This window comes from Camellia sinensis, chromosome 14, assembly GCF_055761805.1.
Source record: "Camellia sinensis isolate YWXY chromosome 14, ASM5576180v1, whole genome shotgun sequence".
Classification (NCBI taxonomy): Eukaryota; Viridiplantae; Streptophyta; class Magnoliopsida; order Ericales; family Theaceae; genus Camellia; species Camellia sinensis.
Genome location: NC_138974.1, coordinates 16,219,141 through 16,229,996, shown reverse-complemented (window position 1 = coordinate 16,229,996; position 10,856 = coordinate 16,219,141). Strand labels below are relative to the sequence as shown.

The 10,856-nt window shown below is 35.4% G+C and overlaps 1 protein-coding gene across 4 annotated transcripts; it reads right to left on the bottom strand.

Moving 5' to 3' along the window:
• Positions 1-1,742: 1,742 nt before the first annotated feature.
• Positions 1,743-8,543, bottom strand: LOC145789197 (potassium transporter 1-like). 4 transcript variants are annotated; one of them, XM_082905959.1, is made up of 7 exons: positions 8,275-8,543; positions 7,074-7,184; positions 6,425-6,578; positions 5,200-5,258; positions 3,389-3,558; positions 2,137-2,187; positions 1,743-1,973 (listed from the first exon to the last, which is right to left on the bottom strand). In XM_082905959.1, exons 4-7 carry the CDS (start codon positions 5,238-5,240, stop codon positions 1,906-1,908), a joined length of 330 nt encoding a protein of 109 aa, XP_082762085.1. In that variant the 5' UTR covers positions 5,241-5,258; positions 6,425-6,578; positions 7,074-7,184; positions 8,275-8,543; the 3' UTR covers positions 1,743-1,905. The 4 variants fall into 4 exon arrangements, 1 of the variants encoding a protein (XP_082762085.1); XR_014350718.1 differs by lacking the exon at positions 1,743-1,973 and adding an exon at positions 8,067-8,135 and having other exon boundaries at positions 2,005-3,558; XR_014350719.1 differs by lacking the exon at positions 1,743-1,973 and having other exon boundaries at positions 2,005-3,517.
• Positions 8,544-10,856: the final 2,313 nt, after the last annotated feature.

Below are 10,856 nucleotides of genomic sequence, written 5' to 3'. Positions count from 1 at the left end.
CATCTTTTCATCTAAAAAAAAAAACCGTTCTTTATTTTTCATCTCTAAAACCTCTTATCAAAATAGGAGGGAAAATGCATCCATTTATACTTGTAGGAGAGTCTCAAGCCTTTAAGGCCAATAAGGTCATAGGTTGAAAACCTCATTTGCATTATATATGAAAATAAATATATATAATGTTATTTGAATAATTCAACCAGATGGATAACAAAATATTAATCCACAACCCAATCCAAACCTAATCCCAAATCCATGCACATTAGGGGTGTTTGCAATTTGAATTTGGACGGTTTGCGGATCGATTTGGACCTGCCCGCATTTATGCGGTTTGGGAAGAAAACAACCCGCAACCGCTCGCAATGCGATTTGCGGTTTGTGTGGATAGGATTCGCGGATGTGCGGGCAGTTGTGGGCAGCTTGCGGATTGAACTTTTTTCTTCAAAAATTTATTTTTGAGCCTTATTTTTTTTCCCATTTTGTAACTATTTATTTTGGGCCCTTTTCTCCCCATTTTCTAAAATGCTCCAACATTATTGATTAGTGAGTTAGAACTCATAAAATTAAAAACACAACAAAATCAATTCGTAACACAAATAAATCATTCAAAATCTTAAATCAAATCATAAACTAACACAAGCACATATTTCAAAATTCTAAACTAGAACTCTATATTCATTAATGAATTTAAAATTCCAAATCACACTTCACACTACAAGAATTTGCACTTTTGCCAACTAAAATTTAGGTCGGCAAAAGTCCATTTTTAGTCGGCAAAAGTTATCCGCGACTAATTTTTTTGGTCGCCACTTTAGTCGCCAATTGAGAGTCACGGAAAGTAATTAGCGACTAAAAAATTTTTTAGTCACGAAAAAGTTATATTTGCCGACTAAATTTTTGATCGCTAAATATATAATTACTGCGACTAATCCATTTAGTAGCTAAAATACTTTAGTCGCGAAAAATCATATTTTCCCGACCAAACATGTTAGTAGCCAATTCGCACATTCAACGACCAAATAATTCGGTCGGCATTTGTCGCCCATTTCCACGACCAACTAATTTGATCGCAAATTGCCACATTCCACGAGCAAAAAATTTGGTTGGCAATACATTCCATGACCAAAGATTGGTCGACAATATTCACTACAAAAAATATTTCACTTTTGCCGACTAAAAATTTGGTCAACAAAAGTCCATTTTTAGTCGGCAAAAGTCATTCGCAACCAATATTTTTCATCGCCACTTTGGTCGCCAATTGAGGGTTGGCAAAAGTAATTGGCGACCAAAACTTTTGTTAGTCGGGAAAAAGTTAGATTTGCCGACTAAATTTTTGGTCGCTAAATATATCATTACCGCGACTAATTCATTTAGTCGCTAAAACACTTTAATCGCGAAAAGTGATATTTTCCTGACCAAATATGTTTGTCGCCGAAAGCAAAAAATCAGCGACCAACTATTTTCGTCTCCAAAAATTGAGGAATCGTCAACTAATAATTTAGTCGCCAAAAGGTAAGAAATTGCCGACCAATAATTTTAGTCGCAAAAGTGTAAAATTTGGCAACTAATTATTTAGTCACCAAAACTTTTCTCAACCAAATATTTTGTCACCAAAAGACATTAAACAATCAACGACTAATTAGTTAGTCACCGAATCTCTTTTTTTTTTTTTTTTGCACAATCAATTTTTGTTTATAAACATTCAATCCAATATTGAACAAAATTCATTCAACCCAACCTAAATATAACATTAAAATTCATCATATTTTCCTGCTCAATCCCAAACTTTACAACCATTCCATTCAAAACATTAATTGAGACAAGTTTTAAACATCCATCCATTGAAAACCAATAAGTAATTGAACAAAAATTAAAAGGAAAATCAATGAAGGAATCCAAAATATTTTTCTACAACAGGAAGGAATATATATGATTTTGAAACATCAGCCTTGTGCTTGATCGTTTTTGGAAGTTACCTACAAATAAAATATCATCTTGTATTAACAAGCTGTTTCAAGAGCAACCTATGACAGAACAGAAGGGCAAGCATCCAATAGTGTTAACAGAACAAAACTATGCTCTCTGTTTTTTTTTTTTAGGTCATTTACTATTGGTTTCAGATTAATTGGATAGACATACCTAAAAAGTAATATCCACTCACTTCCAATTTTCCCTTGGAGCCTCCTATAGCTAGCAAAAGCATGAAGCATAAAAAGTTATATCCACTCACAAACTTAACTTAACAAGATATCATAACATTAAAAATAAAACTTAACTTACATCACATGTGCCTAAAGAATCTTATGGTTATGGTCTCTTTTTATATAAATTATTGCTTTATTACCAATCATGATGTTCCACATAACCATCTAATCATTATTTATGCACAGCAAATGAAAGTGAATTTACATAAAAGAAAAAAATATTCATTGTAATTTCCATCGGCTAGGAATATGGCTATTCATGACATGAGTGATACTAAGCAAGAAAACAAAATTTACATGTGGCTTCCTAATCAACTTCTTGAGAACAGAATGAAGTGTTAACCGGAGTTCTTTGAAGAGGACAACAATTAGGGCAGGTGCTACCAATTTGGACAGTACGTGTATTTTTAAAAATAAGCCATCCATTTTTTATTGAGCAAATTACGTTCATTGAATCGATTTAATTTTTTTATGGAATATATAAATGAAGAATCCTACAAAATAAACGTTCGAATTATCAAAATAGAACCCGTAATAAATTTCACGAGCCTAAATAATATCCTCCAATTCAGATATAAATTAGAGGCAATTCAAATCCTATATATAAAATAAATGCACAGCATGACCCTTCACCATATTGTTCCCTTAATGCTGTGGACACTGAACATTGATTTGTTTGGTGAGATAACCAACATTACACACAACTTAAAACAATATCATCACTTTACTATTATAACCTCCAACAAAGACATAACACCTAATAAAATTAGGAAAAAAGAAGTGGGAATAAAAAGAAAGCTAAAGCTGAAATGAACAAATTCAAATCATCATAGTTAATTAGGTGATTGCCTTCAAATTCAGAAACACATTGAAAACATAATGAGAAACATATATAGTTTTCAAGATCTTGTTTCTCATTATGTTTTCAATGTGTTTCTTCTTAACAATATATGTTTACTACCATCTAATTAACTGTGATGATTCGTTACTCTGTCCTTTTAGTTCCTTCTCAAACAATATATTGCATATTTACCAACAAAAAACAAGCCGTAATATGTTACTCTGTCCTTTTAGTTCCTTCTCAACAATATATTGCATATTTACCAACAAAAAACAAGTGGACAACAACCCAAGCTCATTTGTCTTCCAGCAACCAGTAAACAAAACCATGAAAGGACAAACTGTACCTTCGCCATTGTCATTGGCTGATATCACAATGAAGATGTATTTGAAGAGAGCCATGAGAGTGAATGTCCAGAAAATAAAAGAAAGCACCCCATATATCTCTTCATCATCCTCATGAAGGCTCAGCTTCCCTGAGAAGGTGGTCTTGTAAACATACAGAGGGGAGGTATACCTATATATAGAGAGTGACAGACAAGGGGACAGAGCATTTCATGAATGTCAAATTGTAATAAATGAAATTCTTCTTCTGTTTTTTCTTTTTTTTTGCCCCAAGTGAATTTCTCATGTCCAAATTTATGGTTTAAAAAAAATCCCTCACTACAAGATAGTTTTTAATTCAGACAACCCAAAATTATAGAACGAAACCAATTCAGACAACCCAAAATAGTTTTTAATTCAACATCAACAGAAAGAACTTAATTCAGACAACCCTAAAATATGTTATACGTGCCATTAATGTGAAAACTCAATTAAAAATTACACTCTTTAGTCCCTCAAATATACCATATATATCACTTTAAAATATGCCATATATGCTGATGCTTTACTGTTAAGAACATAAATTTAGGAAGAGTTGGCCATGTTTTGAAGGAAGTGAACACTGGAAATTCAAGAAAATTCTTGCTATACTTTTGGGACTACAGTTGGGTATTTAGAATTACGCAGATTGTGAATAAAGTAGGGATTTTATGGCTGTTTGGGTACTGTGTTCCATACATGTGGACAGTAGCTAGGCTGAGTTTTTAGTTTTTTTGGTATTAGGCTAAGACGTTTGAGGAGAGTAGGATTTAGGCTTATCAAATAGTATTTTAAGTGTAGGAGAAGGTTAACAATGTCTAATTTTAAGTTCAGAAGGACCTGATATTGTATAAATTAAAAGAAAAATGAAGAGAAGTAGAAGAAGAAGATAGGCATCGCATTCAAATTCCCCAAGGCATCAAGCCTGGGGATCAAAGTATAGCACACAGTTTGCCTCTCCATATCAAACTACAATTAATTTTTTGTTTTTAATTGTACTCTAAAGACCTTACCAAATTCCACAGCTATCAAATACAATAGGCACATGGGAATATGGAGAGACATGAAGTCCACTACTATGTGTTATAAAAAGAACAGGTCAACTCAATAAAGCATGATGATTCATGATTGCAATTTGATATTTTTGGTTGCAATTTGCAATTTAATATTTTCAATTAACAGAGATCCATTGTCCATATGATAAGTAGAATCGTAAGACATTGCGCTATATTGGTTGCCACCACTTAAATCAGTCACTATCCAATAACTCACACCAATAGAATTCTCAAATATATGTAACACAGATTATTTTAGGCTTTCCAGTTTGAGAAATCCACCAAGTGGATTAGAGAGCTATTGTGAAATCTACCTAATCAGACTAGTAGGATCTAGGAAAATTCAAGTAAAAAATTATAGTTTTCCCATGATCCATGTTTGTCACTGCAACCAAACCCATCAATCCTTCAAACAACTCTCCAAACTATATGACTCTTAGTAACTTTTAAGCCATCAAATTAATCGTAGCATGTTAAGGAACAATTAAAACTAATTCAAATTCCTATAATGAAGGATACAGTAACAAGAGTTGGGAAACAGAGTCCAAATTCCTATAATGAAGGATACAGTAACAATGATATAATAGTTAAGTATACAACTTAATCATTTATGTATATCCTTAATTCCTTAAAAAAATTTCAAACGAAAAGAATCTCAAATTCAGAAAAGTATAGTTCTGCTAACATGTTATAGTTTTCCTGATGCATAAAATAATAAGAACACCATCAAATGTGCATACCGATATATCTTCGTTTGGAGCAAAACTGAGACAACGAACATGTCTTGATCACCATTCACCTATACAAGGGCAACAACTAGAAGTTCATCTAAATATTCCAAGCAGAAATCTAAACAAGAAATATACTTATTTAAGATACACTCTCATACAATTATAAGTTCTCCGTCCCACAAACAGCATACTGCATTCTCAGAAACTGAATTTAGCTTTGGAGTAGATAATGAGAGACCCCTAATTGAAGTTTCCTTCAAAAGGTACAGTTCTGGTAGGGACCTATAATTTCAGAAAAGCAGCGTTCGGGTGGATATGCACCAAATCAATTATGTGATGCAATACTGAAAATGAAAATTCTGCAGGACTAGTTCCATTATTTGCTTTGATCATTGAATTAGGGAGGACACTTGTCCTAAATTTCCTTATTTTTCTCATTGAATATTGGGAACAATCTTGCACAAGGCTGAATGACTGCAACACTGATTCAACTTGAGATTAAAACAGTTATTCTTATCTATTTAGGGCTATACAGAGTCCTTCACTTATGTCTGCTACAGGTTCATTTGGATGAAAAATGCCTAATGAATTAACAAATTCTCCTAACCCCATTGCATTTCACATCAAACAAATCAAATATCTACAAAAACAAAATCGAATCAACATATTTTTTTTTTGTGGATCAATAAGCACACAATCACATGAAATCAATTCTTAGAAGCCAAATCGTCTATATAACTTGTAACTTGAAAGGGTATATATAAAGTATAGTATTAAAAAAAAAGAAACCATTTTTTACTTTTCAAATTCTTGACCAGGGAGATAAAGTGATTGATGCATCACATGATAAGACCACAACACCAAAAGACATGATAAGGGAGGATGAGAAAAAGTTACATGGAACCATGTCATTACTAGGCTTTATAGTCATTACTAGGATACATGTCATTACTAGGCCAAGTGCTTAAAGTCAATAGGGTTTACAGTCCCATTTTTTACTGCTGATGGTCTAAACATAAAGCTTGTCAATATTTCATGTCAATGGTTACACATAAATTACAGTAGCTGTAGGCCTACAATGCATGAAGTTAACATGTCATACTACTGAATATGCTTCAGAAGCCTTACGGACATAGCAGTTGTCAAATAGAGATTTAAAACTTTAACCATTCAAGGCAGTTTAATGTACTATTTGCATCACCAGAATATACCAGAAAGAGGATAGTTAATATACCAAGCACTGTCTGGATCATCATCTGAATCACACAGCGGAGGTCGCGTTCCTGCCTCACGACTTAAGTAGCAATGGTTGTTCAAGGGCTTCTGCCAAATTGCAATATACCCCTCCACAAGATTCCAACAAAGGCGGCTTGTAAGATTAATCATCTCTGAAGATGAAGGAAGACAAACAATCAGTAAACTGAACTTCTTGTCTGATGTGCTGCACATGTTACTCCTATTTAGACCACCAATAAAATGCAATGGAAACACTTCATTTGGGTGCACTGGAAGATTGACCTTCATTAAACAAATTATGGGGCACCCAGATGAACTAACATATTATATGCTTTAGGACCTTTCCCTGCCATTTTATCTAAGTACCATAACCAGTTTGCAAATTTTTTGTTCTCCAAGCTGAGGTAGTTACCAAATTCAGATTCCTTAATTTTTTCTAAGTTATAAACAATTGCAGAAGTCACTCTGTAAGCAATTGGGATTCAACAGGGAGATCAAATGCAAACTAAGGTGCACAATTTTTCATATAAGGGTATAACAGAAAGCTGTGCAAACATTTGAAACTCAAACTCAAAAATGCTTATCGACTCACTAAAGTGAAAATAACTGTTCATCTTATTTTATAAACAAATTCTTCTTAGTCATACCTTCCCACTGCTTTTCAAGGGCTAATTCATGCTTATAAACAGGTTGTGCTGCCCAAGCAAAGTATCCTCCTGCACATAGCATCCTGTTGACCTTGAGCAGCAAAATTCCATCTTTGCCACAATGAAAGAAACAAACAGAGGCATGATATTTTTTATGTCCCACAAATGAACATCAACAATTTTCCCATATAATATCTACTACTCTTTCCAGATAACAAATTTCCACAATGATAATGATATGCCACATGGAAAATAGTGAGGATAGACGACATGGAACAACTAGATTATAAATTATAATGCATAAACAAGAATGATTACACATTGGCCTCATAAACTTGCAGATATGAATCATATGGTAAATAAAAATGCTTAATTGCCTTTTAAACTACTTTATCTCTTATCAATTGGAAGTGTGAAATGAGGAATTAGGCTACAACACAATACATATACACACATACATATACTAAGTGATTGTCGAGGCAAAGCTCTTCACATGTCAAAACAAAACCTGGTGGAACTTTCATTACAGTCAACAACTAACAAATACACGGAATCAGAGTGTCGACAATAAATGAAAAATTGTTATAAACTACATTTCTTAGCATAAAAACCTATTCGATGGTTATAATTTTTTCAACTAAAAGTCTGAAGGTATGCAAATCCCACGGTGATCAATGATCCACTTCAGGGAAGAACTGATGGAACATAGAGAATTGGGATCTCACATCAGACATTCACTTGCCAGTTTGAAACTGACAAAGTCATCAATCTTTATGCAGGTGGTGGCTCCATTACCCATATCAACAATACAAGAAGTTAATGAGAAACATATTTGGCATGAAAATTTTATTTAACCTTCGAGAGAAATTCTGCAAGGAAGCAATAGGAGGTGCAACACTTCCAATATATACTCTGATGCCTAATTAGTTATTCACTAAATCATTTTCTACCCAACAAAGATAATAAATTAAATTATGAGAGAGAATAGCATACCATCACGAGTCCAATTAATTCTACATCTTGAACAATGTATCAAGTCAAAAGCTTGATAGGGTTTAAGATCTGTTCGGATTATAAAACTACATCATTGTTGTTCCAAGGATACACAGTCACATAGGGATATAGAGGAACCATTTCAACCCAGTCGATAGAGGAACCGACTGGAATGTGAGAGTCGAAAGAAGAGTCAAAAGAAGCGTACCGTCTCGCCGCCGAACTAGTCTCGCCGCTGCTGAACTAGTCTCGCCGCTGACTGAAACCCTTCCCCTTCAACCCCAGTCTCTCTTCAAACCCTCTATCTTCTCTCTCTCAGATTAAGGTTTGCTCACTGTTTTGAAACATTGTGAAATTAAGGGTTCTACAAACCTTTTTTTTGAAATTAAGGGCTCTACAAACCCCGTGTGTGTGTGTGTGTGTGTGTGTGTGTGTGTGTGTGTGTGTGTGTGTGTGTGTGTGTGTGTGTGTGTGTGTGTGTGGGGGGGGGGGGGGGGGTGGTTGTGAAATTAAGGGCTCTACAAAGGCTCTACAAACCTTGTGTGTGTGTGTGTGTGTGTGTGTGTGTGTGTGTGTGTGTGTGTGTGTGTGTGTGTGTGTGTGTGTGTGTGTGGGGGGGGGGGGGGGTGGTTGTGAAATTAAGGGCTCTACAAAGGCTCTACAAACCTTGTGTGTGTGTGTGTGTGTGTGTGTGTGTGTGTGGGGTGGGGGGGGTGATTGTCAAATTAAGGGCTCTACAAAGGCTCTACAAAGGCTCTACAAACCTTTTGTGTGTGTGTGTGTGTGTGTGTGTGTGTGTGTGGGGTTGTGAAATTAAGGGCTCTACAAACCGTGTGTGTGTGTGTGTGTGTGTGTGTGTGTGTGTGTGTGGGGGGGGGGGTGGTTGTGAAATTAAGGGCTCTACAAACCTTTTTTTTGGTGGGGTGGGGTGGGGTGGGGTGGGGGGAGGGGGGTTTGATAGAAGTAGGGGTAATATTTTAATGAAAAATATTTTTCGTTAAAATAAAGTTAATTTTTTTATGATCAATAAAAAAATATTTTTTGTGACTTTTTTTTTTTGTGGTAGAAGAGAGGGAGCGGCAGTAGTGGTGAAAAGGTGGTGGATAAGAGGTGAGGTGGTGGTGGTGGCGGCGAAGAAGATTAGTGGTGAAGTTGTGGTCATGGTAGAAGAGACGGAGTAGCGGTGGTGAAGGAAAGATAATAGTAGTAGTAGCAGTGGTGGTAGTGGAGTGGTAGCGATGGTGGTAGTAATGGTAGTCGTAGAGATGGAGTGGCAACAGTGGTAATAATGGTGGTAGTGGAATGACATTTGCAGTAGTGGTGAAGGTGGTAGAGGAGATGGGTGGTGAGAGAGAGATGAGTGAGAGACAGATAGAGAAGAGAGATAGAGAGACAGATTGATGAACGAGAGAGAGAGAAACAAAATGGTCGCTAAAAGTGTATTTTCTTGTAGTGGAGAGCTCGATAAATAGAGAAGAGTGGAGAGAGAGAATGAGCAAGATGAACACAATGGGGGAGAGAGACAGACAGAGAAAGAGAAAGAAAGAGAGAAGAGTGAGAGACAGACGGACAGACACAGAGAGAGAAAGAGAGAGAGGAGAGTGATGAGTGAGAGAGTGACAGAGAGAGAAAGAGGTATATATATATAGAGAGAGATAGAGAGACATACAGAAAAAGAGAAAGAAACAAGAGATGAGCGAGAGATAGACAAAGAGAGAGAGAGAGAGAAAGAGAGCAAAAAGAGATAATCGAGAGAAAGACATAGAAAAAAAGAGAGAGAGGGAGAGAAAAAAAGAGAAAAAAGATGAGCGAGAGAGACATAGACAGAGACAGAGAGATGAGCAAGAGAGATAGAGATAGAGGAAGAAGAGAGATAGAGAAAGATAGAGAGAGATAGAGAGAAGAGAGATGAGCAAGAGACAAATAGAGAAAGAGACAGAGACAGAGACAAAGGCAGATAGACAGACAGAAAAGAGTGATGAATGAGAGAGAGAAAGAGAAGAGAGAGAGAGAGACAAAGAGAGAAAGAGATAGAGAGTGAGAGACCAAAAAAAATTAAACATGAACTCAAATTGGGTAGTATGTGTTCCCACAAAAAAAAAAAAGAGTTTTATTGCCGACTAAATGTGTTTTAGTCACCAAAAATGTATATTTGCCGACCAAATGAGGTAGTTGCCAAAGATTAAAAATAAAATTATACTAGATATTTGGCGACTAAATTTCTTTTAGTCGGCAAAAGTTGGTATATGACAACTAAAATTTATTTAGTTGCCGAAAATAAATTTTTGCCAACCAAACTTTTAGTCGCCAAAAATAAAAGTAAATTTTTGTTTTCCATTTAGCGACTAAATAAATTTAGTAGCCAAAAGTAACTATACAACGACTAAAATATTTATTAGTCGCTGAAAATAAATTTTTGGCGACCAAACTTCTGGTCGCCAAAGATAAAAAGTAAATTTTTATTTTTCAATCAGCGACTAAATTATTTTAGTTGCCAAAACTATCTACACAGCGACTAAAATATTAAGATAAAAAGATAATAATAATAAAAAATATAATTAAAAAAAAAGTGCGGGCGAGTTTTTGCGGGTGCGGGTTAAACCTGCAACCCGCCCGCAACCTGTAAACATGTCATATTTCAAACCGCATCCGTCCGCATTATATTTGCGAAACCGTCCATTTGTATGCGGGTTGGGTGGTTTTTACGGATCGGATAAACCATTGCCCACCCCTAATGCACATGCACAAACCTAGGCCTAAGCCCAACCCATACCAAGACTAAGTCCAGCA